Source organism: Pteropus medius, unplaced genomic scaffold (assembly GCF_902729225.1).
Source record: "Pteropus medius unplaced genomic scaffold, Ma_sr-lr_union100, whole genome shotgun sequence".
In the NCBI taxonomy this organism is placed as follows: Eukaryota; Metazoa; Chordata; class Mammalia; order Chiroptera; family Pteropodidae; genus Pteropus; species Pteropus medius.
The window spans coordinates 5,546,884-5,570,156 of NW_024348304.1; the positions used below are offsets into that span (position 1 = coordinate 5,546,884).

At 42.7% G+C, this 23,273-nt stretch overlaps 1 protein-coding gene and 1 long non-coding RNA gene across 11 annotated transcripts in view; both read left to right on the forward strand.

The window, feature by feature from the left end:
• Nucleotides 1-23,273, forward strand: part of JADE1 (jade family PHD finger 1) — a 297,514-nt gene that overhangs the window by 221,114 nt on the left and 53,127 nt on the right. For 3 of the 10 annotated variants that reach the window (XM_039879613.1, XM_039879611.1, XM_039879616.1), the window contains exon 1: nucleotides 22,466-22,560. The exons of 2 other annotated variants lie outside the window; for them this stretch is intronic. In XM_039879613.1, the coding sequence (XP_039735547.1) occupies nucleotides 22,502-22,560 (59 nt within the window). In that variant the 5' untranslated portion in view covers nucleotides 22,466-22,501. Of the gene's footprint in view, nucleotides 1-15,148; nucleotides 15,435-22,465; nucleotides 22,561-22,847; nucleotides 22,977-23,273 lie in introns of those variants that run through there. 5 more of the 10 variants (XM_039879617.1, XM_039879615.1, XM_039879612.1 and 2 more) reach the window with 4 other exon arrangements.
• On the forward strand, nucleotides 15,821-21,130 carry LOC120616257 (uncharacterized). The gene is made up of 2 exons (XR_005656555.1): nucleotides 15,821-15,912; nucleotides 18,967-21,130. It is a non-coding gene; the product is annotated as an uncharacterized LOC120616257 (long non-coding RNA).

Genomic DNA, 23,273 nt, shown 5'->3' on the forward strand with positions numbered 1-23,273 from the left:
AAATGAAACTCATCCTGTAAGCAAATTATTTCAGAGCTAATTCATTAATATGGTCACAAAATATTTTCTAAGTACATACAATAGCCTCCAATACTGTCATCAGATACCGTCCTGGGCTCAAGCAATACAAAAGAAAGAGATGCCACCCAGCCCTCAAAGAGCTGAGTGGCCCAAGTACTTTCTGGTGACGACTTTGATAAATGGCGCCTTGAAAGCACGGAAGAGAGACAGGTAAATTACCTGTGGGCTCAGAAACAACTTCTCGGAGACAATGACCCTTGAGCTGAATTTCGAAGGACAGTAGGAGTTAGCGAGCTGGAGAACGAGGGGGTGCAGTGTGACAGGAAGACTTAACAACAGGAGAGGAACCTCAGGTTTGGAAGGCACCATGTGAGTGGCTTGTCTCTTCCATGGTACCATCATCTATAGAACAGGTGCCCCACAGTTGTGGATCACCCTAGGGAACCCTGACCCTTAGGGTCTGGTGACACCACTTCCTCCTTTTATTCCTGCAGCCCAGGGCTCGCTATTGGTGGTGGGTTGCTGCTGTGCTAGTCTCTGGTCTCACCGCCCTGAATGGCTTTTTAGCTCTTCCATTACCTCTAGTACAGTAACCAATTCATTGTACGAAATGTCCTCTGCTCCAAAGAACAGAACGAAACAAAACAAAGAAAAAAAGAACAGGTGAGGAGGCACGGAAACAACCAGTATCATTTCTGAGCGGAGATTGTGAACAGAGAGTAACAAATGAGACAAGTAGTGTGGGCGTTAGGTGCTGAACTGAAAGCAGTAGAGGTCATCGGAGGGTTAAGCAGGGATCTGATTAGTGTTCAGTAAGCTCACTCCGGTAATATTGTAGAGAATGGGTTTATTGGGGTTGGCCATGGACAAATGAGCAGTTGAGAAAGCATTTAGGAAAAGGTTTCAGTAATCCTGATGAGGGACGATGCTGGCACGGGCTAGGCAGGAGTTCTCAAACATTTTGGTCTCAGAAGCTATTTACACTTTAGAAAATTATTAAAGGCTCCAAGAAGGCTTCCGAAGTTGTAGCCATCACATGCAGATACAACCATGTGATGGAAGAGAGATTGCCTTTTCATGAATAGTTCTGTTTAAAAAGCCAGGATAACTTTTCTCAGACGTCCCTCAGATGACTCTTTCCCAGTGCTTAAACTAGTCACGGAAAGAGGGGGCAGGAGGAGTCCTGCGTCTGGTTTAAAGCCATCATAATCCACCCTTTGAGGCCAGGGTTGGGGCTAAGGCCAGCCTCCTTGGATGCTTACAGAGGCACCTGCTAGCAAGGAAGGAAGTGGAGAGGGTCAGTGTTATTGGGGAAGCGACTATCAACTATAGGATGCCTCCACGTAGACATCTCGTATCTACTGGTGATCAACCAGAGGGGCAGTGATGTAAGAGGAACTGAGACCTGAGGACCGGACTCGGAGGGACATGGACACTTGAGGAACGAGCAAGGAGGAAAGGAAGCTCTGGAAGAACTGAGCTGGGGTGGAAGGGACAATAGTCAAGAGCATGCACTCCAAGTCGGTTCTGGAGTTGGGTGCTACTGACATCATTAGTTCTGATCTTGAAAAAACCACCTAGATTTTCTAAACCTGAGTTTTCTCATCTATAAAATGAGAGAAATAATTATGCCCATTTCATTAGTGCCATCAAAAAAGGAACTAAATAGTATATGAGTAGTTGGCATAGAACCCTTAATAAATGAGGACTTTCGCATTATTAGTGTTAGTATTTAATGAGGATCTGCTTCAGTGCTGGGAAGGTAATCAGATGTAACAGAAACCAGGAGAGAAGAAAAATGTTAAAAATAACTCCAGTGATAAATACTGGAAAGAAGTCAGATAAGGTAAGAACCATCACAAAATGCTTAAGGGTTGTCCTGGTCACATTTTTAGCATCTACTATTACCCTATATTAAACTAGTAATCCACAAGGTTTTTTCTTTTTTTGCATGAACTTCAGCCAAATTAGGTCTCTTTCTTTCTGTCCTTGTGTAGCTGACGGCAGAATGTACATTTTCTCCACTATGACTATAGCGTGTCTAACCCTTGTTTTTGGTCCAGTGTGATAGCTTGACAAGATCAGTTTGAATCTGTCGTCTATCATGCTTCCACTTGATGGTTCTTCCACTGTTAATATCATCTTACGTCTGACGAGTGCCTCTTATACATTTCCGATCCAATCTTCTTATACCAGTTAAGTGGTAAGAATATTTAAGAGAAGTAATTTTCCTCTAAGCTTCATTCAGTTTCCTCACCTGTAAAATGCTGTAATTATATTTATTTCACATAGAGTTGTGATGAATAAGTAAATGCCTGAACATGCCTGGTGCTGCGTCCAGCACAAAGACGTTTTTAAATTTTTTCTTATTTCCTCGTCTCTACGTCACACCTTTCCTTCCTTGCTGTTCAACTTTCTTTAAAACATTGCTTTAACATATTGCCTTGCTTATAAAGAGAAACCATACATAGAATAGAACAATGTATTGAAATCCCATTGACTAGAATAGATTAAACTGGATTTCATGCTTTGAATTGGTGATGGCTCCCTAAAATGAGGATGGAAGCATAAATGGACTTCTGTCTCCTTTTCTCCTGATCCGCTAATCCCCACTTGCACACTGTACCTCACACCTCCTCCTCATCCCCTCCAGCCCCTCGAAGCAGATCACAGCTGCTTCACCGTTAATAGAAATATATTCACTGAGTATCTACGATGTGCATAGCACCAGGTTAGGGCAGAAGATAAGACACTAAAAGCCACAAACAACCTTTCTGCCTTTTCAGACCTAAAGAGCTGTATGTAGTAGTTGGGTTTAATCCCCTCTGGCTAGTCTCTTTATTTTCCTGTTCATCAACTAACTACCTCCTGCTTCACATGAGAGAAAAAAAGAAAGAAGCGCCCTTCTGGTTTTTGCCCTCCGTCTTGAGTAATATACATGTTTCATATGTATATTTTTTTCATGCTTACAACAAATATTTCTTAAACCTTTGTAATCATGTGCCAGGCACGATTATAAATGCTAGGGATACTGTGGAGAGCAAGGCTGGCAAGGTCCCTGTTCTCAGGGGATTTACAGTCCACAGGGGGGAGACAGACAATAAACATGCAGAAAAATGCACAAGGCAATATTAGAGATAAATGTGATACAGAGCGTTTGAGCAAGTGACACACTAGAGTGTGCCTCCGTTAGCCTTGGTGGGCAGGAAAAGCCCTCTGAGCGGGTGACATTTCAGCTGAGACTCTAATCCCAAGAAAGAACCAGACACACTAACATCTAAAGAACATCCCAGACAGAAGGAATACTAGTACAAAGCCTCTGAGGTCGGGGTGGAATAGCTGAGTTCAGGTGGCTGCAAGGAGCCCAGTGTGGCCGTATGAGAGCACCTGAGGGGGCAGTGGCATGAGGTGAGCTGGGGGAGCTGAGCGCCAGGTCGCATGGCGGGGCCTGGCAAACCTGGGGCCTGTTAGAATCTCCTGAGGAACTTGAACACCTCTTTGGTGCCCTCCTCCAGAGGTTCTGATCCACTTGTTTGGAAGCGGGCCCAGGCATCAGAAGTTCCGAGAGGGTTCCTGTGTGCAGCCAGGGTTGAGAATCAGTGGTGCCTGAGTTTCACCAGCCATGCTAGGGAGTGTGTGTTTTCTCCTAAGTGGGATGGGAAGCCACTAAAGGGTATTAAGTAGAGGGATGATGAGATCTGAGTAATTTATTTAAAAGATTTTTCTAGCTGCTGTATGGAGGATGGATTGTGGTGGATCAAGACAGGATGCAGGCTGTTATTGTCTTTTTGTGGACATATGCTTTCATTTCTCCTGGGTAAATACCTGGGAATGGAATTGCTGGAACTAACCCAAACATCTGTCAAAAGGTAAATGGATAAACAAATTGTCATATGTTCATACAATTAAGTACTACTCAGCAATGGAAGTAAAGAACTACTGATATGTACATCGTCATGGATTTTGCTCAACCATTATGTTGAGCAAAACCAGCCAGACACAAAACAGTATATACTATACTATTCCTTTAGCTTAAGAAAAGGCTTATCTATGGTGATAGCAACTGGAAGTGGCTACCTCTAAGGGTAAAGACTGGTTGGAAGGGGGTTCCTAGGGGATTTATAAGAGTATTGGATATGTTCTGTCTTGATCGCATGGATGTGCATGTTTACCAAACTCACTGCATTGTATACTTAGGTTCTGTACATCTCATTGTATGTGAAATTAAAAAATCACACATACACACAGAAAAGAACTACTACACACCTACTAAAATGGCTTTAAAAGTAAAACCCAATACCGAGTGCTGACGAGGATGCGGAATAGGTGGACTCTCATATGTTACTGGTGGGAATGCAAATGGAAAAGAGTTTGGCAGTTTTTTATAAAATTAAACAGACACTCACCATATGACTCAGCAAGCTCACTTCTAGGTGTTTGCCCAAGAGAAATAAAATATGTCACACAAAGGCCGGTGCGTGAATGTTTGTGGAGAGAGGCAACGGGGATGACAGTTAGAAGGGTATTTGCGACGTCCTGGTGAAAAGTGATGGCTTTGTCTAGGCTGATGGGAATGCAGACGAAGAGAAGTTAGCAAATGCGGACTACGTTTTGGAGGTAGAGTCTAAGAGAATTCTGTTGCCGATTGTGTGAGAAGGAGAGAGGAGCCCAGAATGGCTCTTCGGTGTTCAGTAAGAGCATCTGGTTGGGTGATGATGTCATTTGCAGAGCTGTGGAAGACAGGGAGGAGGGGGCCAGGGGACAGGAAAGTTGAGAGTTCTTTTCTAGCCATGTTAAGTCTGAGATGTTTGTTAGACTTCATGGATATTTTAGCAATGCACTATTAGAAAAAATGCTTCCACCTTTCATTGTTAAAATAGAAACTTTCAATCGGATGCTGTAATGATTGGTGGCAACAGAATGTACTTCCTTGAAGTCGTGATGGTAGAATTGGGAATAGACATATGACACAAAGATTTATATGTACTTTAAAGTTTCTGTAGAATCGTGGACCTAACTTAGAGAATGAAAAAGGCAATGTTCAGGGTAAGAGGAAGCCATACATAGTTCAATCCTAGCAAAATGGTGTAGTCACCTGAGTGGATGTTTTTAGGAACTAGTAGACCTGAAAATTAGATAATAATATGATTTGGATTCAGAGATGTGAGAGAATAGAACCATTTCTTATTAGTTTGTGTTGCTACATAACAAATTACTCCAAAATTTAGAGGCTTAAAACAACAATAAATGTTTATTATCTCAAGGTCCCAGGAATTTGGGAGCAGCATAGAGGGTTTCTTGTTGTTGTTTGTTTGGTTGGTTGTTGAGTGAAAGGAGCTGCTTAGTTTTGAGTCGGGTCTCTCTCTCATAGAGTCAGTCAGAATCTTGGCCAGGGCTGCAGTTATCTGAAAGCTCGGCTGGGGCTAGAGGGTCTGTGTCCCAGGCAGGAGAGTAAAGTACGCGGCAGATTTGCCTGGCTGTTGGTCGGAGCACTCAGTCCCTCACCACATGGACCTCTCCACAGGGCTGCATGAGTAGCTGGCTTCCCCCACAGCAAACAATCCAAGACATGCAAGGTAGCAGCAATGTCTTCTGACCTGGCTTCAGAAGTCACTCGTCATTATTTTCACAAAATCCTGTTGTTACACAGGTCAGCCCTGTTCAGAATGGAAGTCTCTCTCCAGGGGAGCGACTAACAGGTAGGGAGAGTCGCTGGGGGCCATTTCGAAGGCTGGCGATAACTCCCTTTCAAGTTTTGGAGTTTATGATTTATTGAGACTACAAAGGGATCCATCCTGGTAGTGATGTCATGAGCAAAATTCCTCTAGACATCTGTGGCTCCAGACCTCATATACGATTTAACCAGCTTTGGAAGATATGATCGAAAGGATTTGAGAAAATCAACTTTTATTTTTTTAAAGCAATAAGTATTTTCAAGAACCCTGAGAAGGTTTCAAGTTAAAGATAGAAATGTTTAAGAAAAATCAAACACATTGTTATAGTATTTATGCAAAGGAATCTGTATATTTAGTATTTTAAGCATTTATAGTGTTTAAGGGAATATAAGCTGTTAGAATAACATAGTATATGCATAGTGCTATTTAAAATGTGTACTCTAAGTAATTGATTCAAATTTATGATTTTATGTGGAAATCTTTCAAAATGTAAATGCAATGTCAGACATTTAAAAGAACTTAAAATTAACATATTAATAAGATTAATTTATTGAATATATATGAATTACTTAAGTAATTGAAAAGTTTTTTTTGGTCAGACAACTGAAGTACTTTTTAAAAATCAAATATATTAAATTTACAAATGCAGTTTAAATATTTAAAATAGGTGAATTAAGTAGATTTGTAAATGTGACCAAACATTAATCAAAAGCCCCCTTAGAAATGGTTGTTTAAATTTAGCTATACATCTATAAAATTATAAGTTGAATTTACAAATTTATAGAAGAATCTCCTTGGGTTTTGACTTTGTAAAGTCAAAAATTAATTTCAAAATCAAAGTTACTTCTGAATAATTTTTCTGTGCACAGAAGTCACCCTTGAGTAAATAGATTCACTTGGATGGCAGGTGGGGAGCGGGAGAAGAGATTTTGGCTGATGGGCTAGGCCCTTCCTGAATAAGCTTGGGCCTGACCTTTGCTCCTGCCTGACTTGTTCACCTTGGATGATGAGGGTCCTCCCCGCCAGGGCTGGAGGGTGGGGGAAGGGAAGTAGGGAGCCATGGCTCTGCCGGGGTTGTCTGTCCCGTACCCCACCCGCCTTGTCCTCAGCTCTGCACATGTAACAAGTGTTGCACTGACCTTAATACCAACTCACAGCATGATTCTTGCTCTCTGCAGAGAAGCTGAGCACGTGGCATAATGGTCTTTCTTTATTAACTTGCTCTTTGATTGTCCAAGGGACTTCTGAGTGACCTGCAGGACTAATTGTGGCTGTATTAAGCAGAAGTATAGTAAAACCCTTTAGAGGGCCCTGGACATAAAAGCTGCAGATGTACCACATCATAATCATATGACATATTGGTAGAAAACAAAAATATAGCCAAACACGGATATATGGGGTAGCAGAGTCTCACAGTTAGTTTTTGCTAGTGATATTCAAGTTTTAAATTTACTGTAACTGATCCTATGCCTGAATCCTCTCTGCCCAGCTGGGTTGTGGGCAGGAGCGCTCTAAAATTTCCTAATAACTGTATTTTTGTGTCTTTCATCAAAACTCAACTCCCAGGTCATGCTGTTTGCCCGGGATGGCATCAAGGTGCTGGAAGGGAGCCCTGGCAGTCCTGAGTGCCGAACAAGGGGCTGCTCTTTGATGCAGGATGGCAGGCGGCACGGTGCTGCAGCTCCCACCCCTCTACCCCACGGCAGTACATGCTGCTAATTGGATTCCGAGAGGGTAGGGGTGGGGGATTATAATTAACAAAGAATTACTGTTATGTGCAAAGTACTTGACCCTGTCTATAAGGAGCCAACACCTTGGAGAGGGAGAAAAACATGTTTACAAGTATCTTCCGTCGAAGCCGGAAGATAGCACATGTGACCAAGGACGTTCCCACGGAGCGCGTCAGGAGCCTGGAGAAGAGGGTGGCGGATGGCTGGATCCAGGGTGGCTTCAAGGAGCACCACGGATTCCCGGGCCTGCTCGGGGAGGAGGGCATTAGAAGGAGAAAGATGCATGGTTTCGGCTTTTGAAGATTCGTGGTCTAATGGCAGAAACTGACATATTTTTGCGGAAAAGGTGACATTTAGGCTAGACTTTGAGAGGCATGTGCTATTTAAACAAGCAGAGCGAGCGGAGAAAAAGGGAAGCATGAGGGCGCTGACACGTCAAGGACACTAATGATTCCTTTTCTCTTCCCCCTCCCAATTCTGCTGCATCCACATGGCTTCTGTAAAACTCATCTTCTGACCATGTAATAGCTGTCGGTGAACGTTGGTGGATTTCTGACCCAACAGGCCAACCAGTTCTTCTTTGGAACTTTTGAAACTGAAACTGAAAAAAAAGGTGTCAGCTTCTCTTTGGGTTTCAGAAAATAAATGTGTAGCTGTTGATGGCTGTGACCCCGAGAAATGAAGGAAGAGAGTGAGGGCAAGAGAGAAAAGAGGAAGAAGAATGGAGGAGAAAGAAACGAAGAAGATACAAAGGGGAAAGAGCGGTCAGAGTGAGAACGCTGGTGGCGCCGGTGTCTGTGATTTTGGACGTCCCCGAGGCTCCGCTGCATTTCCGTTCTCGGGTTTCCTGAAATACAGTAGTGGTATCTTTGTGATAACTTTCCTTCTCCTTAAGCTAAATGGAGTCGCTTGGGTGTTTTGTTGGTGTTTGCCACCCAAAATTTCCTAACCAATTGTATTAGATTCCAACTTTGCGGCTTAAAACAATAATTCCTCTTCACAGTTCCAAAAGGTAGAAGTCCAAAATCAAGGTCTCAGCGGTGCCCTACCCCCTCGACAGGTCCTAGGGCAGAATGCTTTCTTGACTCTGGCCAGCTTCTGGTGGCCGCTGGCAATCTTTGGCGTCCCCTGGCTTGTAACTGCCTCACGCTAATTCCTGCCTCCACCCTCACGGGGCCATCTTCCTTCTGGGTGTCTCCCTCTGTCTGCACATGGCAGTGTTGTAAGAATGCGAGACATTGGATTTAGGGCCCATCCGAATCCAGCAAGTTCGTATCTTAATTACATCTGCAAAGACCCTGTTTCCAAGTAAACTCACATTTTGAGGTTCCAGGAGGACAAGAATTTGGGGGGCACAATATTCAACCCACTGTACTCATTTAGCATGCAAAGGCACTAGAGCTACGGGTCAGGCCATATTTAGAGCAGGTCTTTGAAGACCTGGAGGGTTTGTGTGCTGAAGACGTAGAGGTTGTTCTCCGCACAGAGAGGGGGTGTCAGGTACTCTATGCAGAAGAGAATCGCGGTCAGGGTTCCATGCAGGACTGCGCTGGTCACAGTGCACAAAGTACATGGGATTAGGGAAGGCAAAGGCGGAAGGAAAACTGGTTATACTGTTTGATAATTCAGGTGAAAAGTGATACAGTCTTGAGTCAGGAGAGAGGGCATAGGAGTAGGAGAAAGGGACAAGTGGGAAGGAAGAGTTTAGATGGGCTAGACAGTGTGGGTGGTCCACAAGCATCATTGAGCGGTCGCCAAGTGAGAGCTGCTATTACCCAGAGGGCTTGAGGATCCCATGGGGTGTCCCCCAGAGAGGGCGTGAGTGGTCAGGGAGTTGGAAGTCAGCTCTCTGTTTGGATTACTTCCACAAAAATTATTTTACGTTTGTATAGGAGGATTCTATGGCGTAGTCTTTACTGTTGTTGTTGTTGTTGTTTTTAATACTCTTCACCCTTGTTAGGGTGTTCTCTAAATAATATATTTTTAATTTTAGTACATATTGCCAGATTACTTTCCCACAAGGCTATTCACTTTTCCCCTGGCATTGTATGAGAGTCTCCTTTCCTTTTTATCCCACATTAGTAGGTATTTTCACTCTTTAATTTTTGCTGTTTGAAATGTGACTTCTTTTAATGGCTATCATACATCATATCAACATACCATAGATTTCTTAAACATTTTCCTATTTCTGGACATTTAGATTGTTTCTATTTTTTTTTTTTTTGCTACGATAAAATAAATAACCCAGAAATGAACATTTTTATATATAAATATTTATCCATTCAATAATGCTTAATATTTGAAAGACAATGACATAGGTGTAGCTTCCCCAGGCTCTGAGCCTTATTGTGTTTCTTCCTGTGTGTGCCATTTTCATTTCACTGATAATATTTCATGGGGACGAGGGAGGGTACGAGAAAGGGAAAGAGTTAAAACAAATAGGTTTCGATTATCTTTGAATTCTGTTTATAGATGCTATTCCTGTCCGTTATAGCCAAAGTGATCTAAAATTTCTCTTAAGCCATTATTAGTTCTCTAATTTTACCTTATGCATAAATGAAATTTCTCATTTAATTAAGGGAAGAATAAATATAAAAGTGTCAATATTCTAGCATTGTTTTTAATCTAAAAAGCAGCTTGACTCGACTTTCTCAGACACACAAATTCTGAAAAGCATCAACTTTTTCTCGTCCTGGTGAAAAAAAAAAGGATAGGATTTATATGTTTATACCATGAATGGTACATATTAGAATAAATGAGTGGATAGATAAAGACCCTTTTCTAGATTCTTCTCCCTTAAACTTTAGCTATTAGAGTAGAATGCTTCAATTGCAGAATTCTCACTAGAGCAAGGTTTTTATATTACATTATTAATATTCTTGGCCTTGGATGCCAATTAAGTCTCTCACGCCTAAAACTGCTTTGTTTGCTTTTTAAAGAAATCTGCCCACCTTACAGACCTACAAGTTAACTAACCAGTCTGTTTTTTTTTTCCTCCTAGAGGATTTTGCTCTGTTGATTTCCTGCCAGCTCTTGCTTTCAAATTGAAATAGTTCAGTTTCTCTGTTTCTAGAACATAGAATTCCTTATGCCTGGATTTTTGCCAGCAATGTCCTTCTCATGTTTTTAAAACCGAGATGAATGTTACAGAGTGACCTACTGGGCTCGACCTATGATTAGGAGTCAGGCAGTGATTTATGAGATGTCCGCGTGGTCACTCTGTTCTGGGTGGTGGGCCTGCTAGAGGAATGGGATTCCGGGAGGGTGAGAAGGGCACCCTGGGTGAAACCTTGGGACTGGAGTGGAGAAATATGTACAAGAGATTAGGTAAGATTTGGCTGATGTGAGGCAAGATTTAGATTCTTCCCCTGCCCTCAGGGTCCTGGTGAATTTTTACCGTAGAAAGGGCATACTCATTCATTCCTTTTGGCCATTTGGGTAGAAAACAGAAAGCCAGGTGACAGATAATATTTATAAGGGACTCCAGAAAGAACCACTCTTCTTTTTTTTTTTCTATTTACGGTGCTGCTTTCCTATTCTTACCTCTGCAACGCCGCTCATCTTCTTGTTTCTGCAAGTACTGAAAAGTTGTGCCTTCCTACAACACAGCAAAAGTCTTAGAGGAAAACATACATTGGCATAACCTTATGGCCAAATGAATTTTCCATTCATGTGGCTCTGTTGAACAACATAGGGGACATTCCTTTACCTTTGAGATTACTTTCTAGAAATACGTTAGTGTTTAAATTTTTCTACATATTTTTTAAACTAAACTTTTCATTTTGAGATAGTTGTAGATTCACACATAGTGATAGGAAAGAATACTGAGAGATCTTGTGTACCCTTTACCCAGTTTCCCCCTATAGTAACATTTTGCAAAACTATAGTACAGTGTCATTGTATGACAGATTCCCGTGCAGCGTCATTGACATCGGTATAAACAAGACATATAACATTTCCATCACCACAGGGATCCCCTCATGTTGCTCTGTTATAGTCACAGCCACTTCCTTCCTTCCCTGTCCCCCTCCCTAGCCCTTGGTAACTACTAGTCTAGTCTCCATTTCTAGAATTTTGTCGTTTCAAGAATGTCATATAATGAAATCATACAGCATATAAGCTTTTGGTATCATTTTTTTTTTTTTTTACTCAGCATTAATAGTTCCTTCTTCCTTCTTTATTTTTTAACTGCCGAGTAATATTTCATGGTATGGATGTACTACAGTTTGTTTACTATTCACTCACCGAAGGACATCTGGGTTGTTTCCAGTTTTTGGCTATTATGAGTAAAGCTGCTATGAACATTTGTGTACAGGTTTTTATGTGAACGTAAGTCTTCATTTCTCTCAGATAAATGCCCAAGAGTGCAATGCTGGGTCTTGTGGTAGTTGCATGTTTAGTTTTATAAGAAACTACCAAACTGTTTTCAAGAGCGGCTGGACCATTTTACATTCCCACCAGCAGCATATGAGTGTCCCAGTTTCTCCACATCGTTTCCAACATTTGATGTTGCCACTATTTTTTTTTTTTAATTTTAGCCATTATGATATAGTGTAGTGGTTTCTCATTGTGGTTTAAATCTGCATTATTTTCCTGACGGCTAATGATGTGGAACATCTTTTCATGTGCTTATTTGCCATCTGTATATCCTCTTTGGGAAATGTGTTCATGTTTTTTGCCCATTTTCTCATTGAATTGTTATAATTTTTTTTTAATTGTTGAGTTTTGTGTATTCTCCATATAGACCAGATAACAGTTCTTTGTTGGATAGGTGATTTACAAATTTTTTTCCCCTAGTCTTGATTTTTCATCCTCTTACCAAGGTCATTGGAGAGAAAATTTTTAATTTTGAAAGATCTACTATATCAATTTTCCTTTTAGGGATTGTGTTGTTGGTGTCAAGTCTAAGAACTCTTTCTTTGTCTACCCCTTGATCATGAAGATTTTTTTTTCTATTTTATAGTTTTACATTTTACATTTAAGTCATGGTCACATATTTTTAATTAGCAATTGAGATCTCTGCTATCTGAAATAAATCTTAGCATGTAGAGTTCTTTCTGCCCTCATTTTTTTTTCTGAAGCATCTACCGAATGCCAACTATGACTTAAGTCACCGATACCAAGTCATGGACACAATCTCTGATTAGCTACATGATTCTGACTTTGTAACAAGTCAGTTGAATAATATACTTAAAAAATGTGAGCATTAGAGCTCGATTCTTTTAGTTATATCCTGGTGCCACCTCTCAAGAGCTTTGTGATCTTTAGCAAATTACTTAATCACTCTGAACATTAATTTTTCAATATTCACATTCAAATGAAAATAATACCTATAATATCAGGATTGTTGTGAGAAGTAAATGAAATATTACATATAAAATGCTTAGCTCAGTGCCTGGCACATGCATAGAAAACACTCAGTCATTTTGGTTTCTCTCCTTCGCACCCCATGCAAAGATTCTCTAGGCACCTCCCTCACCTCAGAGTCTCTTCCTCCATCTTTATGTCTTCCTCTCTCTCTCTCCTGGTCCTAGCTTTTCTACTTCTTTTATGAAACATTCTCAAAGTGTCGTGCTATTCATATATGTGCCCAGGTAACTTTGTTGTTTCAGGGATGTGTTACGTGCTTCCTCACCTAAATATCTCCTTGAAGTCATGCTCCTCGCCCTCCGTAGAGGCTCACTCTGGTGGGTAGGTGCCAAGACTCAGCAAGTTCCCAGTCCACCGAGAGTGGGGACCTCAGTTACAGCATGTTTTGTAGAAAGCAGTTTAGCAGAACGAATCCAAAGCCTTAAACCTTTTGACCTAGTGATTTACCTTTTTCAGAATCTATCTAAAGAATGGTCAGATACTTGAACAAAAACTTGTGTATAGGAATATTTCTCACATCCTTATTTGTAAATTTAAAGACTGAGATAAAAATAAATGTATAACAATAAAAAAATCAGAAATCATACAAATTTCATTTACATAGTAGAATATTATGCTGCCAATAAAATTGTTTTCCTGATCATAGATTATATAGCTATAAGGATATTCACTAAAGCACTCTTTATAATAGTGGAAAACATAGAAATAACCTAATGGCCCAACTATATGGATAAATTAAATAAAAAATTATCACAAAATAGAATTAATGTAACATCGCACTTATTTTTTAAAATGTATGTATATAGACACACACACACACACACAAGCATCACAAGCATATATAAAAATCAAGAAAAGTACACATCAAAATTTTAGTGGTGATTGTCTTTGAGTAATAGTTTTTTGGTGACGTTAATTTTGATTTTTGTTTCTCTATTACTTTTAGCATAAGAAAATAAGAATGAAAGTTATAATCTGTTTTTTAAGATAGTGTTTTGGAGACTATTTAATTATGTGAAGATAATAGTCATTAATCCATTACATTCAAAACATTTATTAACTGCCTAGCAATTGTTCGGCCCAGTAACTAGGAGTACAGTGGAAAACACAATCAACACAGTCTCTGAATTATAGATAGTCTAGTGAGGGGTACAAAAAGTTACAAGACCGAGAGAGAAGTGATAATATAGTGATAGTACTGAATGTCATGGAAGCTTAGAGAAGGGTGGGGGTTAGTAAGATAGGATAAGGCTATTTGATGGAACTTGAGTGCATTAGAGCCAAAAGAAGGGGTGTTTATAAGGGAGTCTGATCCAAGATGGGTAAGCATCTGCAAAGGTTCTAAATGGATACCACTGAAGTAATATGAAAAGCTATGTGTCTGGAGGAGGGGTGGGGGATGGGGGAAAGGTAGGGAGATAGGGGGTGGGAAGGAGAGCTAGAAAAAGTAAGTAGGGATTGGAACATGAAGGTCCTTATGGGTTATGTTGATGACACATTCTATCCTTAAGAGTAAACAGGAAAAAAATGGCAATCGAGGATTTTCAATAGGAATGGCATGATCATATTTTTGCTCTGAAATGATCACCTTGACTACTGAGTAGGGAATGAATTAAGAGAAGGAACTGGAGTCAGAGAGACCAGTTGGCAGCAGCTCAGGGCACTGTGTTGATGATAATGGCTCTAGGGATAGAGAGATGAGACCTGGTGTAGAAATGACTTGGTGGCAGTGGTAGGGGAGATGTCGGGAAAAGCAAGGGTTAAGGATGACGTTTTGGCTCCCGGGTTGGCAATTGTGGGATGGTGGTCCCATTAATTGAGATATGGGACAGACAAGGAGGCATGCAGTGGGAGGGAAATCGAGTTCAGTTTGAAACACACTAAGTTTGAACTGCTCGTGGGAAGTCCAACGAGGTGTTTAGGAAGCTGTTGGGTAGATACAAGCCCGAAGGTCAGATGGGAAACTAGCTGTATAGACGTGCGTGCGTGCGTGCGTGCTTGCGTGCGTGTGTGTGTGCGTGGTGGGGGCAGTGATGAGAGTCGATGAGATCACCAAGAGATATGCATAGAAGAAGAGAAGAGGGCCATGGACAGAACCCCAAGGAAAATCAACATTTAAGGAACCGAAAGTGAGAAAGAAAATTGACTCAAACCTGGTCTGGGACAGAAATTTTTTGTGTGATGTAATTTACAACTCCTTCTGGGAAGCAATTAGCATTCCTGATAAAGTGCCTGAACAGTTTTCTGACAGACTTTAATAAGACTGAGAACTCCTTCTGGGAAGCTAGGGTTACCCATCCAGCTGATTGACTAGCCTAATAATCTTTAACCAGATGTTCGTTTTTTAAATTCCATTCTAAACATGGTTGGTGAACCATTCTTTTTTTCTTATAAAATGTCTCAACTAAAATTACTCCTTCAGTTGATTTGTTTCAACAAGCTTTTTCTCATGTACTCAAAAACAATTTGTTTGAGGCATGGCTTTAACAAAAGAGAAAGAGGACCCGGCAAGAGAGTGAGAAAAGGCCAGGTAGGAAGGAGAGAAAGCAGATGACGGTTGGAGTTATGGACACCAGGAGAAAGTAGGCATGCGTGGACGACAGCGTCGCATGCTAGTGAGAGGTGAAGTAAAACACAGGTGAGGAATTGCCGCTGGATTTTGCAATACGAACGTCCGTGGCGATCTTGGCAAGGGCAGTTTCACGGGGGTGATCAGGGGCATAAGTGAGATTTCAGTGGGCTCAAGGGTGAGTGTAGACCAGGCTTTCAAGAAGTGTGAGTGCAGAGAGGAAGGAAGAGCACGAGAGCTTTGAGAGGGTTTCTTCCGCAGTGTGGAAGACCTAAGGATATTTAAATGTGTTTGAGAAGGAGTCAGTGGCCGGAGAAGTGGGAGGTACCTGATAGAAGGCCTGATCTTGAGTTAGAGACCACGGAGAGTGGGCCAGGCGCAGGGGATGCTAAGCCCAGGTTGAGGGGAGGCCATCTTTCTCCCCCTGTGACAGGAACAAGGGGGAGTGTGGGGGAGTGTGGGCCTGCAGGGAAGACCACCCGTAGGTTGCGATGGCCTCTGTTACTCCTTTGATGTAGGAGTTAGGAGCTCGGCTGAGTGTGCTGAGGTGAGTGGCAGGGTGACAGACTGGGGGCCACGAGGAAGCTCTAAGAAAGATCCCAAGGACAATGGGAGATTAAACTGACCGGAGAAATAGGAGTTAGCACAGAGATTGATTTCAGGACATCCCAAAGCTGGAAGAATATCGTAGAAACAATCGGCACGGGTCTGTGATTTTCTCCATGGTGCTTAGAAGTCCTGGTTTGGGCATAAAGGAGGCTAAAATGTTTCAATTAATCTGGACTGTCCTCAGTGAAACCATTGAAACTTTGCAGCTTCCTCTGCCCATCCTTTAAAGATGACTCCTGAGCTTCCAGCCTAGGCTGTTTTCTACTTACTTTATAGAGATTTTCCATTGATCTCATTCACTCCCACAGCCTCAGTCAATCTCTGTGCTAACTCCTAAACTGATACTTGCAACCCAGCCTTTCCCATCTGCTCTGGGCTTCCTCTATTGGATGTCTCTTCAGGCTGAACTCATCATACCTCCACCCCTGCATTTCCTTTCCTTGGAGAATGAATGTAATCTTCAGGAGGGCAGAGGTTTACTAGTCTTTTTCACTACTGCATGCCCTGAGTTCAGAGCTCAGTGCATGCCTGCTGAGTCAATGAAGAAATCCTCTCAGTTCTCTAAGCCAGAGACCTGGGGTCACTGTTCACTCCAACTTCTTCCTCACCTCTGACATCCAATCCATCAAGTCTTGTCCACAACCAAATGTGCCTCAGGACAGGAAAAAAAGCGAGTTATCAAGCCATTTTAACACAGACTGTTTCCTTTTCTTCTTTTTCTCTGCTTCATTAGCACTGGAACCAAACCATGGGGTGCACCTCTCTCTGGCTTCCTCTCCCCGCCCCGCAGCACTCAGCCCCCTCAGCCTCAGAGAATAGGTAGCCAGTTTTTCATTTGCTAATGATTTGGGCTCAGGTTATAATGGTCCATTAAGGTGTTTTGTGGAAAGGAAGAGGAAAATGGATCTTTCCTGGGGAACGATAAACATCTGGTGGGGGCGGGGCGGGGTGTGTGCCGCCCCCTCCCCTACGTGAAGGACGAGGGGCCAGGGATCGATCTAGGCCTGCGAGAGCCAAGGACCCCTGTGGGGGCCTGAGGCTTCCCTGACTGCCCACCCGGGTGGTTCAGCTTGAGCCTCCACTCTGCAGGCAGGGACCCTGGACACCCAGGTGTAACCGCGTGAAGCCTTGAACTGCTCACTTCACCAACAGGCAGTTAAGTCGAGTGACAAGGAATGCAACTTTATTTGGAAAGCCAGCAAGCTGAGAAGATGGCGGACTAGCACCCTAAATAAACATCCTGAGAAAGTACAGGCTTCTTTTATATCAGAGGAAGGGGAAAACAGGAGGGCTTGGAGGCCAGGAGCTGATTGATGACCACAGGCATCTGGACATCAGCAAGGGTCCAAGGGGAATGGTAAAACTTCTTTGGTTTTGGTCAACAAGCTCCGGTTGCTGTGGTCCCAGTCGTGAGTTTCCCATAAATCTTTTGCTAAACAATCATTATTTTCGTACATACCTTCCTTATCTCCTTGGGGAGGTAGTTTCTGACTGGGAGGCAGTTGCAGAATTCCTAGGCTACAAGTTAGATTCCTTTAATGATTAGCATAACTATGTGCAGGACTAAGCAAAGGTTACTAATGCGAAGGCTGAGGCTCGAGCAGGATGGAGTCAGAAAGACCACTGTTTCATTCTGTTACATGGGCTTCTGCCTGTTCGCTGCCCATGGTCCGTGGTTTGGTCCCATAGACGCTGCTCTCCCCATACGAGGCGCTCTCCCAAGATGCCCTAGATATCCCTAATGGGCTGGCGGAAGGTGCTCTCACCCCTTTCCAGAGGGGCTGTTGAACTAGGGGAGCTGGCAACCTCCGAAGGGCCAGGGCCGTGTTCGCCAAGCCTCCATCACAGGCTGGTGTCCCCTCTCCATCCCTATTCCGTGACCATAGTCCAAGTCCTTCTCTATCACCTGGTCACTGCAGAAGCCTGTCTAGCCTCCCTACCTCCGTCTCATCTCCACCCATCCATTCTCCACACAGAAGCTAGAGTTTTTGTAAAACAACTTTTGTTAAAAGTGCAACATTTGGCCCCCCACCCCCCTTCCTCACCTGGCTAATACCTATAATCCTTCAGGGTTCGGGTCACTTATTCTGAGACGTCATCTCTGACCACCCTCCTCCCACTGCACACACACAAGATTATGTATGTGCTCCCTCCAAGCCCTGCGCTTTATTGTAATCACTGTTTAAACTTTTAACTGGCTGTGGGCAGTGACTAGGGGTACCTCCCAGTCCCCCCCATCGCCTTGCCCCCTTGTCTCCGGTGCCTGGCTCTGTGCCTCCACAGAGTGGTGGATGGACGTAAAATCTATACAAGTAGCTCTCAAATTTGAATGTGGATCGGAAATACTTGGAGGGATTAACACACAGATTGCTGTGTTTCGGTACTTTCTGCTTCAGTACTTTCTGATTCAGTACATCTGGGGTGGGGCTGGAAATAACGCATCCTGGCACGTTCTCAGGGGCAGCTGCTGCTGGTTAGAGATCAAATTTTGAGTTACCACTGCTCCGCCTCTAGTAAGAGGAGAAGACTAGAGGGGTAGCTTGGAGTGACTTCTCAGAGAAAGGGAAAGGTCAAGGTCAAGTGAGAAGCATACTCTTTGGAAGTCTCAGACAGAGGTAGTAAAATGGGAGACTTGAATTTTATATTAAGGTTGGCAGAATTTCCAATAGGTGACGCGGTCCAGTGAGTAACTATGAGAATGCATGGTCGTTGTGGATGAATGTATGCGGACACGCAAAGATCTGAAAATTAAAAAAAAAAAAAATTACTTGAAAAAGTACAATACTGAAATGAAAAAAATGAAAGATGTAAGTGAAAAGTAAGATTGTAAAATGGAATGTGTGACATTTTTGCAATTTTATTTAAAATGCCTAGAAAAACAGACTGAAAATATATGGCAATATTTATCATAGCTACCCCTATCGGTGAGCTTTATTACCTTCCTTCACCTTTCTAAATTTTCAAAATACTTTCTCTAATTATGTTTTCTTAGCAGGGTTAGAGAAAATCTTTTCCAATTTCGAACCTCCTCAAATGTCAGCTGTCTCGGACATTTCCATCTGGTTAAACTAAATGATCTCTCCTGTCCCCCTGTCAGGCTTGCTTCTCTTTGCTCTCTTAACTTGTGCTAAAAGTATAAAAATCAACAAAATTAAAACAACCAAATCAAAAACAAGCAAAAGAAAACAAACAGCAACGACGACAAAATGGAAGAAACCAAGAACACCAGGAAAAGAAGAATGCAGGCGGTCCTGACGCCAGCGGCGGAGCATCTCAGTCATCGGCCTCCTAGTCGTGCCTTACAATTGAAGGTTGTGATCACCTAATTAGCTGTTCAGGACTAGTGACCTCACCGACCGGTCAGACAGGGTGCTCTAGTCCTAATCTCTTATCCATGACCTCTTGGGGTTCAGGCATAGGCTAAATGTGGCTCTCAACTGTACTGTTCTTGTATAGAGTATGCCCACACATGTCTCTTTGAACAAGATCCCCTCCCACCGCCAAAAATACCATTCAAAAAAGTTAATAAAAAGTTATCCTTTCCATCATTTAGTTATTAAAATTATTATTTTTTAATTATTTGGCAACCAAAGCCCTCTTTAGAACAAGGTTTGTTTGGGGCATGAATTCAAAGTTTCAAACAAAGTACAAATAAACTTTTGGAACACAACCTATTTCATCCAAGAGAGCACTTGTGCAATAAAAAATTCTGTCTGTGCATTGCAATGTATACCAACTGGCAATGTTATCTGCCAATAAGAATTTCTTGCTCATTTTTCTAAAGGCATAAGATAGGACTTCAGTGTATGCATCTACCTCACTTCAAATATGAACAATCCTGAATTTCTCGTCAAGGCCTTATAATTCTTTACTTATAGAATAGACACAAAGGAAATGACTAAACATTTATAGGTATAATCATATGGTTTCTAATCAGGAATATGACTATAACTATCCAAATTTTTATTCCACAAAACTGCATTATTATGGATGATAATAATTAAACTGTGTATGAATACAGCAAAATATAAGGGACATATAGAACTGTAATTATCACCAGAACACCGATCAGGTCAGAAAATACTAGAATCTTAATATTTCAACTACACTGATTGTAGCTATTTTCTTGAATGTCCTTTCATTTCTGATAATTGTGAATTAACACAACCATTCTCGAGACTGGGAAATGGTGATCCTCAGTGATTTTGTAAGGCAAGACAGTAAGTGACAGAGTGGAATCAGAAACTTGTTTTCCTGATTGTTGGCCTAGTACTTCTTATTCTAGACTGTATTATCTGTGCTGCCAAAAGTCGAACCATGTTGTTGCCTTTCCCATTTTAGAAACAAGTTATATCAACGTTTCCTCTGTGGTCTGATGGCAAAAGGTCCCTATTTAAAAAATGTCAGCAGCTGATCATTAATGACAAATGTCTTCTTACATGTTTTTCGACAATTCAAGTTGTCTTCCAGTTCTTCAAACAACCACTTTCTCAATTTGGTAAGAATAATCAGAATTAGATGTTGAATTCGATCTTATCTATCATCTCAGTGGGGAAACCAAGGCCCAAAGAGATTTATCCAGGGTTTTAGTGTGAGTTGATGGGAGTCTCCTGACTTCTAGTCGAGGGCTATTCACAGCACGTGGCACTGCCTCAGACACCAGTGTTATGAAAAGTTGGTGTGAGGTGTTCCCGGGACCATAAGTCCTAATCAGCGTGTCACTGAGTGGCAAATGCGATTGAAAAAATTGGGGTGGGGGGAGAATAAGTGAAGGAACTCTGGCTGGAATGTAGCAGTTGCAATTTTCCATGAATAGAAGACCAAAAAGGGATATGACGCAGATGGCCGAGGGAATCGGTAACCTCCTATTGCGAGGGTTTCTGCTGGGAACTTTAATGAGGTTATCTAATTCCTCTTAACAACCCTTTAGGTAGGTAGGGGCTGTTAACCTCATTTTATTACTCATGAAATTGAGGCTCAGCATCTGTAATTTACCCCACAGTCACACAAGTCGATAATTGGTAGAGCCAGGTCCGAAGCAGGGTCTGTCTGGCTACGAACTTGTGTACTTTTACTCCTGTAGTAGAGTATGTGTAAGGCGAACCATTGAAAATAATAACTGCAGTGCAATACCAATAAAGGTAATAATGATAGCATAGTGCTTTACATGTGTGATCTCTTTGAACAGGATTAAATGCGCACATGAATAGGGCCAATGTGGTGTCTTCGTACTCTTGGTTAGTGAAACAGTATATGTCTATACTTAAGATTTCCTTTGGCTTACTTTGTTTTCTGAAAAATCATTGAAAAACTCAATTAGTTTTGTTTTGCTGCGTTTATCAGATTATGATGTTCTTGATGTGGGTGGATGGCTTGGTGTGTGATGGTGTTAAGTTAAACCTGATATATTCAGAAGAATTCCAGCGCATAAGTATGCCTTTGGGTTTGATATTCAACTTTGTAATTAGGGATCACTGATTCTATTTATTGGATGGGAATTTTAATTTGTACCGAAGTCTTTTTCCTTTGGAAACTTAATGTCATATGCACCCTTATTTCTTTAGGGGGTCCATGAAAGAAATATGCTAACTTTCATAGGAGAAAGCAAATACGTACGCTACACAAAATCTTTAAGCTCTCATTTTTTACACATAAACGCCCCCCAAATGAATCTATGACTATTATTTTTATATTTATCTGCACCTCCAGTTTTAGCATTAGGCACAATAATGGTTGGAAGGCGATGTCCAGTTCCATAATACTGTGTAACAGAAAGCTGGTGTCAATTTATAAATAATCACTGTCTTCCAATGAATTCATGCCCATTTGCAACTATCAGTTCAATGCTAACTTAGATAAAGACAAGTCCCGGCTCCAAATTTGGATTCTCTGTATCTAAAAACGTCATTCTAACTCGCAGCTCCCCAAAACTGTTACTACAAAAGAACTATTTATTTTTCTATTTAGTCTAAAAGTGAAACCTTTCACCCAAATTATACGCCTCAATAGCCATATTTTTATGTACATAATTTAAACTAAATTGAAAGACTCCATGCCTAGGGCCGGTGATGCCGGGCAAGAGTTACAACTGGGACAGTGAAGGGGATAATGGAAAAGCCCACCTTCCTGCCGGGAGACACCGCACGAATTTCCAGGTTCAGAAGGGAGGCGACGGAAGAGGTTTTGAAAGCTGAGCAGCGCCAGCGCTCGCGGACGCAGGCCGAGCCGGCTGTGGCGAGGGCCGCGAAGAGTTAACGAGGGACGGAGCCCCCCGCGCCGCGGGCTCCCCGCGCGCTCCCTCCGCCCTCCTGTCCCCACCCTCTCGTTTTGGCAAGGGATTAAAGTGCTCCCCCCTGTGGCAGCAGTGACCCAGAAATGAGTTTGATTCACACAGTCCTTCCTCCATAACAAGCCAAACGCCCGTCCGAGAGTGCCTCCCTGCGCGAGTGCCGAGTGTGTGCGCGCCGGCGAACGCAGGGGCCCGCCCGGCTGCCCGCCCGGCTGCCCGCCCGCCGCGGCCCGGACTCATGCGGCACGGCGCGAGCGGCGCGGAGCCCAGCGCCTCGGCCGAGCCCCTCCGCAGCAGGTACGCGCGCGGGCCGCGGGGGGCGCGCGGGGGGGGGCGCGCCGCGCGTGTGTCCGCGCGTGTCCGCGTGTGGGTCCGTGTGCGCGTCCCCGTCCCGCGGCGGCGGCGGCGGCGGCGGCTGCTGCAGGACGAGCCGAGAGGCTCAGCCATATTTGATGGTTTTGTTGCTTTGCTCGGGAGTTCTCGGGAGTAATTTAATGCCGAAGGTCGCTGCCTAGTGGAAATAATATAGTACGTCATTAATATGGCGCCAAAAGATTGGGTTCTCGATTTGTAGCGAGGAGGGAGGGCAGGCAGCCGCCGAGCGCAGCCTTACTATCCCACCAGTAACTTGGGCATTGCCGGGGCGGGGGCCAGAGGAGGAGGAGGAGGAGAGGATGGTTTTTGGAGCCTGAGAATTGATTTATGTTGGATCAGTAAGTTTTATTACGATTTTTCAATTTTGGGGGGCTGAAGACTCAGAGCTTTTTCTTCTGGATTTGCGAAGAACATGCGGTTTTCAGGTGAAGCATCGATTAAACGCATTCAGGAGCAGACGCCGAGTTTAGTTGGCTTTAGTTTATAGAATTAAAAAAAAAAAACCCAAAGTGCATTAGGCTGCATGAAAGTGGAAAGCATAGTAGCAACTTGGTAGACAGATGGCAATGGCAGAATGCAGGTTCGCATACATATATGAATCCAGAGTGTGTTGTGACCGTGGATCGGGAGGACGA